Genomic DNA, 16,356 nt, shown 5'->3' with positions numbered 1-16,356 from the left:
CCCCCAACAGTTCTTTTCCTCCTCCTCCTCCTCCCCCTCCCCCTCCTCCTCCTCCTCCTCCTCACAAGCCCCTTCCTTCTAGCCTTGATGATGTTACCTAGTTTGCTTAACAAAAACATCTGCAAGAGAACCACCCAGCTCAGAGAGCACCAAGGACCTCGCCATCCAACCCTGAGCTACAGATATCCCCCTCCCTCCCTCCCTCCCAGGTTGTACCTTGAGAGAGGTTCTTCCCGCCACAACTGTCTGGACCACGATCTGCCCCTCGTGACCCACAACCAGGTTGGAGATGGTGACCGGCAGAGAACTCTCGCAGGGGGGCTTCAGCGACATCATGAACTGCCCTCGGCGGATGGTGTGCACAAGGATGGTGCCGTCCTGGTGGAGGCAGGAAGGAAAAAAACATGCTTGAAATTAGGATTTTGTGCCCAGCGAGAAGACCCGCAGGATGATTAGGGAAAGGAGCGTGGCAAGAATGAAAAAAAGAGAGAGAAGAATTTTAGATATTGGCTTAGAATTCCAGACCCGTCACAAAAACGGTCGGTCACACAACCATCCTGATTTTACAATATTGTTTGCAGCGGTCATTAAGGAAATCACTGTGGTTATAAGTGCAAAGGTCTAGTCTTTAAATAATAAGGTCAATAATAAACGTAAATTCATTGTTCGCTTTGAGTGTGGTTTTACTGAAAACTGGGTTGTATCCGGGTTGTAGGTAACTTCTAGGTAAGTCTGTCATAACTTTGAGTAATTGCGAAATGATCGGTCGTAAATCAAGGACTACCTGCAAAGAGGCAGAAGACTATTGTGCAAATAGTTTTGCTACCCTTCTCCAAGATTAATGAAAAGATGATCTTGTGCAAGATGCTTGAAAGGACATGGAATAAGAGTTGGAAGGGACTTTGGAGGTCTTCTAGTCCAACCCCCTACTCAAACTGGAGACCGTATGCCATTCTGAACAATGGCTGTTAGAACATGTCTATTCTGTTGGATGTATGATGTACTCGTTTTAAGTAAGAAACAGTTTAATTGCTAGAATTCCTATAGCGCCATCTCTTTTGTTTCAATCAATCTCGCTAAAGAAAATTTCCGTCTCAATCAATCTTGCTAAAGAAAACTTTCAATCAATCTCGCTAAAGAAAACTTTAGTCTCAATCAATCTTGCTAAAGAAAACTGCAAAAATCATGCCACGAAAGGAACCACTTTCCCTTTGACATACGTCAAACACCTGAGTCAGGGAGAGATGCTTTGATTTTTGACTTCCTGGGTCACCTGCCAAGCAACACTTCGATCGGGGCTCCCAACCGGATGGGAAACGAAGAAAGAAAGTCTTTACCTTGGACCCCGACACCGCCATGTCCAGCTCAGTGCTGATGCCAACACACGTGACTTCATCTTCATGTCCGTAGAGGACCTGAACTGGCTTGGAGGCTAAGCCGTAAGACAGTCCGCCCTGATTGGATAAAGGAAAAAGACAGAATCATGGAGCTGGAAGGGGCTTAAGAGGTCATCTAGTCTAGTCTGCACCATCCCTAATAGATGTTGTCAAGGTTCTGACCCAACCAACCAAGCACTCTAGAGACGATCTGATCTCTTTATGTAAAACTTTATTGAGTACATCATTTCGGCATGTTTGAAAGCAAAACTAGCTCTGGCTAATCCCCGCTTAAATCATCATATTAAAGATAATGGATTCCATCCTCCCTCCATTAGCGCATGTCACATTGCCCAATTAAACAGGATAACATTGTTTTGAGAACCGGTCGTTCTTCCCCTCCTCTCCCCCCCAACTTCGCTGCAGACGTTTCAAACTTGGCAGATGTAGCGGGAAGAAGGAAGGGCCTTGAGGAACAGGAGGAAAACGGCAATCGAGACCACAGGCAGATAAGAGAAATTTGAGTCTGGGCCAGAACTGTATGCTGAGAAAGTGTCTCACTCTTCCTGGACAGGCCCCAGGAAATGCTGGGAGTGGAAAGTGGAGAAGAAGGCGAACACCGGAAGCCTAGGATCATCTCAGCCATGATGGAAGGGAATCTCCCTAAGCCAGGGGTATGCTGGCTCAGGAATTCTGGGAGTTGAAGTCCACGAGTCATAAAAGAGCCAAGGCGGCCTACCCCTGCCCTAAGCAAAACCAAAGGAGGAATCTGAGGAGTTCTCTCACCTGTTGGAGAACCTGCCACACGAGGCAGGTGGTGTCCCGCGATCCAGAAATGAGGTAGATTCCACACAGATCTAAGGCCAGGCAGGTGACCACATCTGTTGGGAAGGGGAAGAGGACCTCATGCAAAGCCCAGGAGAAACGCAAGACCAACAGTCTGGAGATCTCCAATCCCCCCCTTAGCCATGAAGGTCAGTTGGGTGACTTTGGGTCAATCACCAGGAGACCATGAGTTCTAGTCCCGCCTCAGACATGAGTATTGGCTGGGGAACTTTGGGCCAAGCACCAGGAGAAGGTGAATTCTAGTCTCACTTTAGGCACGAAAGCCGATTGGGTGACTAATCAGCAGGAGGCAGTGAGTTCTAGTCATGCCTTAATGATTTCTAATCCCGTTGTCAACGCTGCTAATATTGAATATTCTTGCTTTGACAAAATATGCAGAACTGTCTGGTATTTTTAGAGTTAATGCAGAGGAGAATGAGGGAGGGGGGAAAAGCCCGGAAAGGGAAAGGAAGGGAACCTTTGCCCTTCACACTAATTGGAGAACGTAAATCATGACAGCAAAATAGGGAGTGGAAATGCTAGCAAAAATAACTGCTCGGTGGGTGGGGATTTCAGTTCTTGGCATCGCCTCTCATCATGCCTGTGCCGACATTTTGTCACATAAATAAATAGACTTTTTTTAGGATAAAATGCCTGGAAGTTCTTTGAAGTGTTTCATTAGTCAGAACCGTGACACCCGTCTTAGGCACAACAGTTAACTGGGTGACTTTGGGTCAATCGCCAGGAGACAGTGAAGTCTAGTTTCACAGTCATAAAAGTGAGGGGGGGGGACTTTGGATCAATCACCAGGAGATGGTGAATTGTAGTCCTCCTTAGGCATGAAAGCTGGCTGGGTGACTATGGGTCTCCCAAAGGCTACTTAACGCCCAGGCTGAAGCTATGTTCGCTGCAGCATTCAATCATACGACTGCAGTCATTCATTCATATGACTAATTGCAGGGAACTGCAGCACCCACCCCTCACATATCTCACCCACTCCCCTGCCAGGTTCCCACAAGCCCTTGATAGCCCCCAGGCTATGTTGGGTCTGTCCCGTGCTCTGGCAAATGACCACATCGGGGACAGAGAGATTGAGATTGTTAAGTGAGGTACTCACGTGTTCCCCTCGCTTGAGAACTGTCACAATGTGCGACCGTAATGGAATGCTCCATTACATTCATAACTCAAGGACTACCTATGATGATGAAGCTCATTTAAACTGGACCTGCTAACAGTCCTCATTCATCCATCCCCACCTACGTTAATTGGATGAAATTTTTAAAAAAAGGAGTTGGCAGACACACGGATCCCTACCTATGTGACGATTGATGTGTCCAATCACCTTTCCTTTACTCAACGAGGTGACCCGCAAGCTGTTGTCCCAGTGGCCTCCACTGAAGAGGAGCTTGCCGTCGTGAGAGACCACCAAGGTCTTGGAGGACAACTCTGCCCCCGGAGCAAAAGGGCCGTAAAGGTAGCGTTGCGTCCTGGCAGGAGAAAGCAAGAAGAAGGTTGGAAGATAGGAAGGAAGCTGAAGAAACTTCTCAGAACGTCCTTGCGGTGGAGGAAGAAGCTAGGACTCACTTTGGATTGGAGACGGTGGAGTCTTTGGTGAAGCTGAAGTAATTGGAGATGTTTTTATCGTACGGCAACCAGCTGTGAGTTCCCAGCAGCCCGTTGGCACTGACTGTGATCTGAACAGAGAGTGAGGAACATCAACTAAGAATGAGGGAGAAGAAGCCATGGGCTGGGGTGTGGGAATATTAGAAGAGACCTATTGGGTCAAGCCAAGGTCTGACATTTTGTTTCTCTTGGTGGCCATCTAGATGGGTCTGGGATGGTCTCAAGCAAGATGAGAACTACCATCTTGTATGATTGTTTCTCCATAACTGATTTCTAACACAGAGGTGGCATGGGGTCTTGAAGATGGGTAGACCCCAACAGACCTCTAGGAATTTACCCAATCCCTTCTGAAGGCCATCCAAGTTAGTGGTAACCACCATGTCCATTACAGTGAATTCCAGAAATTAATTAGCTCTGGATGAACAACTATTTCTTTTGGACTGTTCTACACCTCCTTCGAAGGAAAAACTTGATGGATCAGGCCCAGGATCTCTTAGTCCAGCATTTTGCTCCTCGTGGTGGCCAACTGGAGCTCCCAAGCAGGAGATGGACATATCCTTCCCTTGTTATTGTCCTACAACTCAGATTGGGAGGCAGGTAGCTCCCAATTTGGAGGTAACATGGTGTCTTCAAGACTCACAGTCCTCAGTAGACTTGTCTTCCATCAATTTATTCCTCTCTTCTGGAGCCCGCTAGATGATCCTGCCCAGCATCCTCATCCCCTCTTGTGGCAATGAGTTCCACAGGTGAACTCTGCGCTAGATAAGGAGGACCTTTCTTATATCTGTTCTAGATCTTCTCCCAATCAACCAGGTGGGTAACGGCAGACTCCTAGAGTGGCTTCTTTTGGGATCTACAGTTCTCCTACGTCAATGGTCCACTATGTCCACTTTCTAAAAAACATGCTGTAGGAGATCAAGGATCCCTTTTTTTCCCCCTTACCATCATGTCAGGAGATCCCTGAGTGATGAAAGAATGAGATTGATTCTTGGGCACGACCACCTGGACAAGCGGGATCCGGTCGCTGATGCCCTAAACAAAGAAGAGAAGACAAGCCACCATGTTTTTATGATCTGGTAAATTTTTAGAGGTCAGTCCCAAAAAATGTTTTTCCAAAAGATAACTGGGTTTTCTTGGCTTTTCTTGGTTTTTCTTTTCCGTCTCATCCAAATACCTTCTTCAGTTCCTTCAGCCCCTCTATGTGGTCGTTAAGTGAACCCAGCTTCTCCCACACTGACCGACTGAGAAGGTTGCAAACAGCGATCAGGTGACCCAGTGACGCTGCAACTGTTGTAAGTACAGGTAGTCCTCAACTTGCAACCACAACTGAGCCCAACTTTTTTGTTACTAATTGAGACGTTTGTTAAGTGAATTTTGCTCTGTCTTTCTTCCCACGGTTGTTAAGTGGATCACGGCAGTTGTTAAGTTAGGAACATTGTTGTTAAGTGAATCTGGCTTTCCTGTTGATTTTGCTTGTCAGAAGGTCGCAAAAGGGGGATCATGTGACCCTGGGACACTGCAACGGTCATAAGTGTGAGTCAGTTCCCAAGCATCAGAATTTTGATCACGTGACCGTGGAGGATGCTGCAACGGTGGTAAGTGTGAAAAATGGTCATTAGTCACTTTTTTTGGTGCTGTTGTAACTCTGAATAGTCACTAAGTGAACTTTCGTAAGTTGAGGACTACCTGTACATACTGGTTGCCAAGCACCTGAATTCTTGGGGGTACTGAGACGGTCATAAGTGTGAGAACCGCTTTTCTCAGCACCGTTGTAACTTCAAAGGATCACTAAACGAATGGTTGTAAGTTGAGGACTTCCCGTACTGGTGGCTAGATGGGAAGCAATCAAAACAACTCTTCTTTTCATCTCAATGTGGGAAAGACTTACTTCAACGAAGAACGATTTGAGCTGATCCAGATTCTCAAAAATATTCGGTGAATAAGTGTCCAGCCGAGAAAGTCTCCTGGCGGCATTTTCAGCCGAGAAACGGGCCGGGTGGGGCTCCTGCGGAGAAGGTGGAGAAGAAAAACAGTGTCAATTTTACAAGGAATTTTCATTTTCCCTGAAGATATAGGCCGTCCTCGACTTACGACCACAATTCAACCCAAAATTTCTCTTGCTGAGACGGTTGTTAAGAGAGTGCTGCCCCATTTTACAACCTTCCTTGCCGCAGTCGTTAAGGGAATCACTGTGGTTGTTATGTTAATCACACAGTTGTTAAGTGAATCTGGCTTCCCCCTTTGACTTTGTCAGAAGGTCATAAAAGGAGATCACATGATCCTGGGACACTGCAACCATCATAAATATGAGTCAGTTGTCCAGTGTCTGAATTTTGATCACATGACCTTGGGGACCCTGCAATGGTCGTAAGTGTGAAAAATGGTCATAATTCACTATTGTTAGCACCGTTGTAATTTTAAATAGTGACTAAACAAAACCTACTTAACAACTGTCTCGCTTAGAAACTGGCCAACAATTTTGGCCTCCATTGTGGTTGTAAGCTGAGAACTACCTGTAAAACAAAAGCTTAAACTTTTAAAATGACCGTTCTTCAATATTTAAGGAAGGTCTTTCTTCAATTCCTCAACCATTCATAGATCTTGTCCAACCTTTCTCCATCTTCAAGGTTTTCTTCACTACAGCTCATTTACTCCTTGACTTATGAGGGTGCTGCAATGGTCGTAAATGCTAAAACCAGTCAAAACTCATTGTTTTCAGTGCCATTGTAATTTCGAACCGTCATTAAACAAATGGTTTTAAGTCAAGGACAACCTGTACTTTTTTACTGCTGATTCTGGCTAGGTCCTAAACACAACAGCTGCAATTATTATTGACCCCTGGTACCTTCAGCAGCTGGCAGGGGGTCTGCCCAAAGTTACTGATGATGCCTTCCAAAGCCTTGCGTTGCGTTTCGTCTGCAATCGCGTCCAAGTCAACTGCCCCTAAGTGAAAACAGCAGGTGTAAAACCGAAATGGCTGGCTGCATAGTGTACAGTATAGTACAGAGAAATGGAACAAGTTGTTTTGACATCTTGTTGGATGCAGAGCTGAACAATAATCAGAGGATTGTTGTATCTACCCTGATCCTCTGCTCCTGGACAATTCGCCGCTCTGACTCACTGCGGCCGACTCACTACGACCGACTCCCCCTGGTCAACTTGTTCCAGCTGACACACTGCGGGACAATTTACCGCAGCCAACATGCCATGGGAAAATTTGTCACGGGACAATTCAACCTGGGATAGCTGTACTGTTATCTGCCACTGTTTCTTCGACATTACTTTAATTTTTATCAAAATGTGACAACATTTTGTGATTTTTGTGAATGACAAAAATTAAAATACCGTATTTTTCTGTCTATAAGATGCACCCTTATATAAGATGCCCCCCCAATTACTGTTACTTCTCGGTACCATCACACAAGGGAGGCGACTTCCTCCAATCAAATGGCGCTCTGCAGGCTTAGTCCCGCCCACCCCCACGGCCGTCAATCACTGTACTGAGACGGCTTCCCGGGACCTCTTACGGCTGCACCAGTGAAAAACGGGTCATAGAAGGCGGCTTCAGTGGGACCGGCGGCATCCTTGGGGCAGCGCGATCCTCCAGCACAAGGCGACATCTCGGGCCAGTGATATCTTCCTGCACCAGGCGGCATGGCAGCAGCATGTAAAGAACCCACACAGGCATGCCCTTGGGCTGCGGAAGTTACCATTATTTTTCCGTGTATAAGACGCTGCACTTGTATAAGGCGCACCTGGTTTTTGAACAGAGTGTTTGCAGGAAAAAATAGCGTCTTATACTTGGAAAAATACGGTAATGTCAACAAAACAGTGGCGGACAACAGTACATTATCCTGTGTTGAATTGTCCCAAAGAGAGTTGTCCCATGGAGAGTTAGCTGTGAATTGGCCAGGGAGAGTCAGTGGGGGCGAGTTGTTCCATCCTGGGTTCTGGTAGCCCCTCACCCAATTATCGCAGTGTTGTTTGCAAAAAAAATTGAGAGGATTGCTCATTTGTATAGAATGCTCGGCCAGTCCCTGGGAAGAGAGCATCCCTCCCTTAAAATCCCTGGTTTGTATTCCTACCTTCATAAGTGCAATAATAGAAGACGTTCAGGGCCTCCACGGCTGCTGGCCCCCTCTGCTTATAGCCAAAGATCAAGTCGATCCATTCATGCAAATGGGCCGAGACATACTCGGATTCCTGCAAAGGAAGCAACCCAGAGATGGGACGTCAAACTGGCAAATTGCAGTCTGTTCTTCCCACAGGAAAACAACCCAATTCAATTCACCCTGGGGCGTGAAAACCATTCCCAAACTAGGACACCCAGACATGTATTTAAAACTTTGAAATTGACAGATAACTAGACAGCTCTTATCCTGTTGGGTCATCATTTCAGAAATGCTTCCCTATCTAAAACAATCAACATTGGCTTTTAACTTCCCGCAGGCTTCCCCAATAACTTTTCTTTTAGGAAGTTGGCCAGAACGTTGGAAACAACAATTATGTGACCCTGGCAGCACAACAGTGCAGCAACATGGCAATATGAAACAGCCACACCTCTGCCAAATTTCAAATCTGTGGGGCTCAAGAATCCCGGATTTTAGATGCATTCTGTAAGTTAGCCGACTTGAAATATACCGATTCAAAAATTATTGGCCTATGATGCACCGTTTTGCCCAGCTGAAGGCTACAAACAGACACGAGAGCTTTAGTAGTATCTAGGTAGAAGAGAATTTCTGTAGCTCAGATGCACTGATGACGTTCCCTATTTGGGTCATGGAACGTCTGCAAGGAAACCACCCAGCTCTGAGACCACCAAGGACCCCACAATTCTAGATTTGCCCGGACTTTTAGAGGCACTTTGCAAATATGACCTTCCCACAACCCCAGTGTGCAGCCAGCACTTCGTTTCACATACAAGTGCTTGCCGGTGTTTATGGATAAAATCTTCTGGAGATTTGGCCCACTTGGGAAGGACCACGTCCCTGACTTTCTCATTCGATATCTGAAGAGAGCCGAGATCGAAACCTGCGGAAGAGAAGAAAGAGGAAGATTGCAATCATTTTTAAGACATTTGCTGGCTAAAAGGGAAAGAGAATAAACTCCAGGTGGAAATATAAATATAAGATATATAAATAATCTTATAATATATTATTGTGTAATATATATATATATATATATATATATATATATATATATATATATATATATATATATATATATATATATATATATATATATATATATATATTATAAACACATGCAGATAGTTCTTGACTTATAGCCACAATTGATCCCAAAATTTATGTTGCTCAATGAGATATTTGTTAAGTGAGTTTTGCCCCATTTTACAACTTTTCTTGCCCCGGTTGTTAAGTGAATCACTGCAGTTGTTAGTCTCACAATTCTTATGTGAATCTGGCTTCCCCCATTGACTTTGCTTGTCAGAAGGTCACAAAAGGAGATCATGTGACCCTGGGACGTCGTAAATACGAGTCAGTTGCCAAGTGTCTGAATTTTGATCCCGTGACCACGGGGAGGCTGCAACGGTCGTAAGAGTGAAAAACGGTCACAAGTCATTTTTTTCAGTGCTGTTGTAGCTTTGAAATGTCACTAAACGAAGTGTTTTAAGTGAAGGACGACTTGTAATGCTTTGGACCCAAATTTTGATATCTTGCGTCCAATTTCTAGCTGGCCTGCTTGCTGGGGATACTCCTTACCGTTCTGGTTCTCCAGAAAATCGGTAAAGTAGAAGAACTCCGGGATCAATTCCTTCACATCCACCGGGTTCTCCAAACGAGCCTGCCAAGCGGCGGGAACCGAGTGGAACTGACGGTCGGAGCAATCAAACCTGTGACAGGAACAGAAGACTGGAATAACAAGGGTTCCCACCGAGGACGGAGCGTGCGGACGCAACATCACCCTGATCTCACTGTGTTAGTTTGACAACAAAACAACCCAACCAAATTCATTGTGGGACCCTAACCCCCTTCCCCAAATCAAACTTTTGCTGAATTGGGGAAATCTGGACATTATCGGGGTTTGGAGCGAAACGAGGATCCTATCACAGTCGGGATCAACGGTCCAGGGTTGCGTTCAAGCTCACCTCCCGCTCTGCAGCTGGATATGCAAGGTTGTGAATGGCTCTGTGCGAATCAGGTAGTGCATGACGCCCGCCGCGTTGGAATAGTGGGTGCCGTAGTGGAATTTGTCAATCATCCCTGTCGGGTCCTCAAAGCTCTCGTATCTGAAATGATGGGAGTGAGGACACAACAAGATCAGGAGAGGCTGACACGATGGATGATGGGATCCCTTGATAAGATTTGAGGATCTGCTCTGCAAATCCATTTGTGGATTCCTGCCTTATGAGGTGGAATGGAGTCCCAAAGATCCACCCAGAAGACACAACGTGCTCCAAGATCAAGCTCAACAACTGTCGAACTGCGTGGGGAACGACATTCCTAAAGCCACCACGTACATCTCTCCAAGACAGGGGTAGGCAACCTTGGCTCTTTTATGACTCGTGGACTTCAACTCCCAGAATTCCTGAGCCAGCATGGCTCAGCTTGGAAACCTCCCCCTTTCCCCTCAGCATAGTTGGCTCAGGAATTCTGGGAGTTGAAGTCCACGAGTCATAAAAGAACCAAGATGGCCTACCCCTGTGCTCCAGGAGCTTCAGATGGAAAGCTGGCAGCTGCTCATTCGTGGAGAGTTTCGTCAAATCTGATGACTTACAACTGGTAGATCTCAATTTGTGATGGTAATGGAGTTGGTGGTTGTAAGTGGTGACAGTTGTGATGTGATCACCTCACTTAATGATCCCAAACTCATCTCTTCCTGATGCTGTATTAAGTGACTGCTTAGGTTGTTAAGTGGAATTCAGGGTGCCTTGGGGAAGTCTAGCACAGGCTTGCTGATTTGGGATTCCCAAGACCCCCCCCCCCGACACCTTAGGCACCCTGTGCTCTGCTTCCCACATCATGGGGACCCCACAGACTTTGGGCCCTGCTTCACCTCGCCATCAGATCCCCAAGGACTGCAGGGACCCAGCAGGGCAGGATGACGGTGATAGACAGGAAGTGCCGTGCAGTATTCTTGAAGTTAATCGTAAGGATGAATGACCGTGGGGATGCTGCAGTAGCCATAACTGGGTCATAGCTTTGGGGGGTCAGTTCTAACTCCAAACGGTCTCTAAACAATCGGTCACATGTCATGGGCTACCCATATAGTACAGTTCTGCCTGTGTGCACACCTGCACTAAGGCCGGGTGTAGTGGCCCAGGTTTTTTTGCAGGCTGTGCTGCTTCCAATAGGGAGACCTCCGTGGGGTACCCCATATTTATTTCACCCCAATGAATTTTGAAAAGCTCCTTTGTCAAGCATGCCATGAGACTCTCCTCTTCCTGAGCATTGTGTAATTGAATGCATGTTTCACGCAGAAGTTCTGTAATTCACTTTTACTGCTGGGCAGACGAGTTGGCCTTCAGCTCCCAGAATCCCTAGCAAGGATTCCAGTGGTGAAGGATTCTGGGAAGTGAAGTCCAGCGCAATGGCAAGGCTTCAAATGGGAAGGTCAGGATTGGCCAAATTTTTAAAGAACGACAGGTAGGGACGAGAATTTGTGTTGCTAAGCAAGTTACGCGAATTGCACCCAATTTTACATCTTTCTTTGCCACGGTTGCTAAGTGAATCACTACAGTTGTTAAGTGAATCATACGGTTGTTAAGTGAATCTGGCTTTGCCCACTGACTTTGCTTGTCGGACATTAGCTGGGAAGGTTGCAAATGGTGATCACATGACCTTGGGAGCCTGTAACCATGGCAAATACATGCCAGATGCCCAGCGCCTGAATTGGGAGAACTCAACTGTGGGGTACGAGGACCTGTCGTAAATCACGTCTAAGGAGATTCTCAGTCATCCAGGTCACAGTTATCCCAAAGGTGCTTTTTCACGCGGCAACTGGATTTTCATTTTTCTTTGAAAAACAGGACAGCACAGGAAATGCTCACAACCTTGCACTCACTTCTCCTTCACAGCCTTGGCGTGTTTCTCATTGGCCACTCCGATGGGCTTGGACAGATCCCGGAAAACGGCCGGGTTGTTCAGATCCAGCGTCTCCGAGAGGTAATCTTGCAGGATCCAGGGGAACTGAACGAGAGGGAGAAAGAAAAGATGCTTGAACTTCATCTTGGGGCCACAGAGGAGAGGGTTTCAGAAGACCCCTCCCCTTTTCTAAGCCTCCCACCTTTATTCTGGGGTCTTACCACGGGATATTGAGAAAGATCGTTGTAGGTGCGTCCCGCAATCGTGTTCAGCTGTATGAGGTATTCAAAGTTGGAGATCTCCCTGTAGACCCATTTCTGGAGGAGGAAAACAAAGGGATCCACTGAGATATACCATGGGTGGACACAGGAACAGGTAAAAAAATGAGGAGGGGGAGGGGAGGTTGACCCTCGAGACTTTTCAATCTTGGGACTGTCTGTCTTGCCGCACGTGAGAAAAAAAGAAAGCGAAGGTTCTAAATTTGATAAACCTATCGGAAAACAGGATAATAGAAACATTAATAATAATTAATAATAATAGAAACCTTCAGCTCTCATTGCCAAAGCTGAAGATGATAGCTGGGCCTGGAGACTCTTCTCCAGGTTTTTACAGATAGTCCTTGACTTACAAACATTCATTTAGTGACCGTCTGAAGGCACTGAAAAAATTTACTTAGGACCGTTTTTCACACTTATGACTGTTGCAGCATCCCCGGGTCATGTGATCCAAATTAAGACGCTTGGCAACTGACTCGTATTTATGACGGTCACAGTGTCCTGGGGTCACGTGATCCCTTTTGCGACATTCTGACAAGCAAAGTCAAAGGGGGAAGCCGGATTCACTTAACGGCCGTGTTGCTAACTTAAAAACTGCAGTGATTCACTTAACAACAGTGGCAAGAAAATGAGGCAAAGCTCACTTAACAACTGTCTTGCTTAAGAACAGACGTTTTGCCGTTAATTTTGGTCATAAATTGAGGACAACCTGTATACTGGGGAAAGAGAGAGGATGGCGGGTCAAATCCACCTGTGGACAACATGCCTTTGACATCAAATACTTTGAACCCAGGTAGTCCTCGACGTATGACCACAACGGAGATGAGAATTTCCGCTGCTAAGCAAGGTGGCTGTTAAATGAGTCATGCTACATTTATGCCACTTTTTGGCAAGTTAGCTAAGCGAATCAGTGCAGTTGTTGAGAGAACGATGCAGTCGCTAAGCGAATCCGGCTTCCCCACTGATTGGAAGATGGCCAAGGGTTATCATGGGATCCCAGGACGTTGCAAATACACACCAGTTGTCAAATGCCTGAATTTTAATCGCTCGGCTGTTGGGATACAAAGACGGTCGTAAGTGTGAGGGTTGGTCATAAGTGGCGTTTTTCAGGGCTGTCGAACGGTCTCTAAACATACGTCAAGGACTAGCTGGGTAGAGAGAGAGGAAACAAATTCTTGTGACAATCCAACGGTGGCCGAATCAGGCGGGATCTCCGGCTCTTCCCAAACGGGGAAGGACACGCCTGCCCAAGGAGCGGTGCAGAAAGTTGGAGAAAGAGGGTTACCTGAGTCAGTCCGGAGGCCTTGAGCAGGTCCTGCGGGGAGCGGCTGCCTTGGTAGATCTGGCTGGGAAGCTGCAAGCTGAGGATGGTGGAGTAGACCTTGTTCCTCACCTGGGAGGGAGGGAGGGAGGGAGGGAGGGAGCGGTAGGTGAGGGAGCGGTCCGGAGGCAACCGTTATTTTATTTCGCGTTTTATTTCACGTTTTATTTTGTATTTTACTTTATATTTTATTTTGTTTTATTATTACTTTGCTTTATTTTATTTATTTCACTTTACTTATTTTATTTTTATATTATTTCATTTTTATTTTATATTAATTATTTTATTTTATATTTTATTTTGTTCTAGTCTATTTTTATTTTATTTTTTTAAATTTAATTTATTTTATTTTCTATTTTATTTTGTTTTTTAATTTTTTTGCTTTGTTTTAATTATTTTATATTATTTTATGTTTATTTTGTTATTTTGTTTTATTTTTATTTTATTTTAATTATTTTATATTATTTTAATTTTATTTTAACAATTTTATTTTCTATTGTTTTATTCTGCTCTATTTTATTTTAATTTTATTTTATTTATTAAATTTAATTTATTTTACTTATTTTATTTTATTTTCTATTTTATTTTATTGTTTTTAATTTTATTTTGCTTTGTTTTAATTAATTTATATTATTTTATGTTTATTTTGTTATTTTGTTTTATTTTTATTTTATTTTAATTATTTTCTATTATTTTAATTTTATTTTAACAATTTTATTTTTTATTGTTTTATTCTGCTCTATTTTATTTTATTTATTAAATTTAATTTATTTTACTTATTTTATTTTCTATTTTATTTTATTGTTTTTAATTTAATTTTGCTTTGTTTTAATTATTTTATATTATTTTATTTTGTTATTTTGTTTTTTTTGTTTTATTTTAATTATTTCATAGTGTTTTAATTTTATTTTAACAATTTTATTTTCTATTCTATTTTATTCTATTTTATTTTTATTTTATTTTTTTAATTTAATTTATTTTACTTATTTTATTTTCTATTTTATTTTATGTTGCTTTATTTTACTTATTTTATTTTTTATTAATTATATTATATTTTTATTTTATTTTACTTTTATTAATATTTTATATCCTACCCTACTTTTAATTCAATTCGATTCAATTCAATTTAATTCAATTTATTTCTATCCCGTCTGTATTATTTTTATAAGTAACTGAAGGGAGTAAAGACACCCAACGTGCGTTCTTCCTCCCATTTTCCCCACAACAATCCTGTGAGGTGGGCTGGCCTGAGAGGAAGGGATTGGACCAAAGTCACCGAGCTGGCTTTCAAGCCTAAAGCAGGACTAGAACTCACCACCTATTGCTTTCCACCCTGGTGCCTTAACCACTAGATCAGATTTCTCTATTTCCAAGATGGCACCTGCACCTAGTTTGCCCCCCCCCCCCCGTGCACCTTTCCCGTGGGGAGGAAGCTCCCGTTACCATTTTCTTGAAGTTGAGGAAATAGTTTGCCTGGTCGATGAAAAAGAACTCCAGGGCCGAACGGCGCAGGTTGTAACGGCGCAGGTGCAGCTCCCGGAGCTGAGAGAGCGGACGCTTAAAGTCGTGTCCGATACCTACGAGTAAACGTTAAGTGTGAAAAATGGTCACGGAACTTTTTTCAGTGCTGTTGTAAATTCAGTCACTAAATGAATTGCCGTAAGTTGGAGACTATCTGTGCGGTACATCCCTTGGCATATTTACAGGCAGTGTTGGGATTCCAATAATTTAACAACTGCTTCTCTGCCCTAATGACTGTTTTAAGTATAAAAAAAGCACCACCGGAAAAAGCGGAGTCTGTATGTGCACTTGTCTCGCGCTTGCCCTGTGTCCGCCATGCTTTTCACGGTGCGCTGCAGCTGATCCGAGGCCGCCAGCCAGGCACCGAAGGGCCGCCGAAAACAGTGGAGTCTGTGTGTGCTCCTTCCTTGCCTGTGTCAGCCATGCTCTCCACGGTGCGCTGCAGATGATCCAAGGCGTGGAAAGCACGGCTGACGGGTGACTGCATAGCAGGTGCGCACACAGACTCCGCTGTTTTCGGCGGCACTTTGGTGCCTGGTCGGCTGCCTTGAATCAGCTGCAGCGCGTCGTGGAGAGCATGGCGGACGCAGGTAAGGCAGCCGCGCACACAGAATCCACTGTTTTCGGCAGCGCTTCGGTGCCTGGCCAGCGGCCTCAGATCAGCGCAGTGCGTCGTGGAGAGCGTGGCGGACGCGGGGTGAGCACAAGGCAGGGGCGCACATAGACTCCGCTTTTTTCAAGTGCCATTTTAACAACCGGTTTGCCGAAATCAAGAAAAAAGTAGGTAGCAATTCTGCTTAACCGGTGTGAACTGGCTGAATCCCACCACTGTCTACAGCAGTGTTTCTCAACCTTGGCCACTTGAAGACGTCAGGACTTCAACTCCCAAAATTCCCCAGCCAGCAGGGCTGGCTGGGGAATTCTGGGAGTTGAAGTCCAGACGTCTTCAAGTGGCCAAGGTTGAGAAACACAGGTCTACAGGGAGTCCTTGACTTGCAATTACTCATTTAGTGATCGTTTGAAGTTACAAGGGCACTGAAAAAAGGGACTTACGATTGGTTTTTTACCCTTATGACTGAGCACAATGCTGTTCGTAAGCCGAGGACAACTGGCGCCCTTCCTGCTATCTCCCAAGGCCATTCTCGCATCCCGTTGCACTCACTTACCGTCCTCGGTCTCCTCTTTCTCGCTGCTGCTGTCGTAAAAATAGATCTGTTGTGTGGTGACCTCCAGGCGCCCCGGGATCACAGCCACAACAGTGATGAGTTCGCAATCCTCGGAGATCAGCAGTTTCTCTCGCTGGTTTTGCTCTTTGGGTTCTAGCCTGAAAGAGAGAGAGAGAGAGAGAGAGTTTGAACTTGCTTGGTGAC

General features: G+C 44.8%; 1 protein-coding gene across 1 annotated transcript in view; it reads right to left on the bottom strand.

The window, feature by feature from the left end:
• Window positions 1-16,356, bottom strand: part of NBEAL2 (neurobeachin like 2) — a 116,385-nt gene that overhangs the window by 3,396 nt on the left and 96,633 nt on the right. Inside the window, 17 exon segments of the mRNA XM_029283799.1 lie at window positions 217-378; window positions 1,338-1,454; window positions 2,163-2,257; window positions 3,516-3,688; window positions 3,786-3,895; window positions 4,767-4,856; window positions 5,713-5,829; window positions 6,670-6,767; window positions 7,910-8,027; window positions 8,746-8,855; window positions 9,548-9,678; window positions 9,934-10,074; window positions 11,850-11,974; window positions 12,091-12,186; window positions 13,430-13,537; window positions 14,909-15,042; window positions 16,153-16,310. Of these exon segments, the coding sequence (XP_029139632.1) occupies window positions 217-378; window positions 1,338-1,454; window positions 2,163-2,257; window positions 3,516-3,688; window positions 3,786-3,895; window positions 4,767-4,856; window positions 5,713-5,829; window positions 6,670-6,767; window positions 7,910-8,027; window positions 8,746-8,855; window positions 9,548-9,678; window positions 9,934-10,074; window positions 11,850-11,974; window positions 12,091-12,186; window positions 13,430-13,537; window positions 14,909-15,042; window positions 16,153-16,310 (2,083 nt within the window).

This window comes from Protobothrops mucrosquamatus, unplaced genomic scaffold (genome assembly GCF_001527695.2).
Source record: "Protobothrops mucrosquamatus isolate PMUCROS unplaced genomic scaffold, P.Mucros_1.0 scaffold235, whole genome shotgun sequence".
In the NCBI taxonomy this organism is placed as follows: Eukaryota; Metazoa; Chordata; class Lepidosauria; order Squamata; family Viperidae; genus Protobothrops; species Protobothrops mucrosquamatus.
The sequence above is the reverse complement of the archived record's forward strand: the minus strand, read 5'-3'. Positions and strand labels throughout refer to the sequence as shown.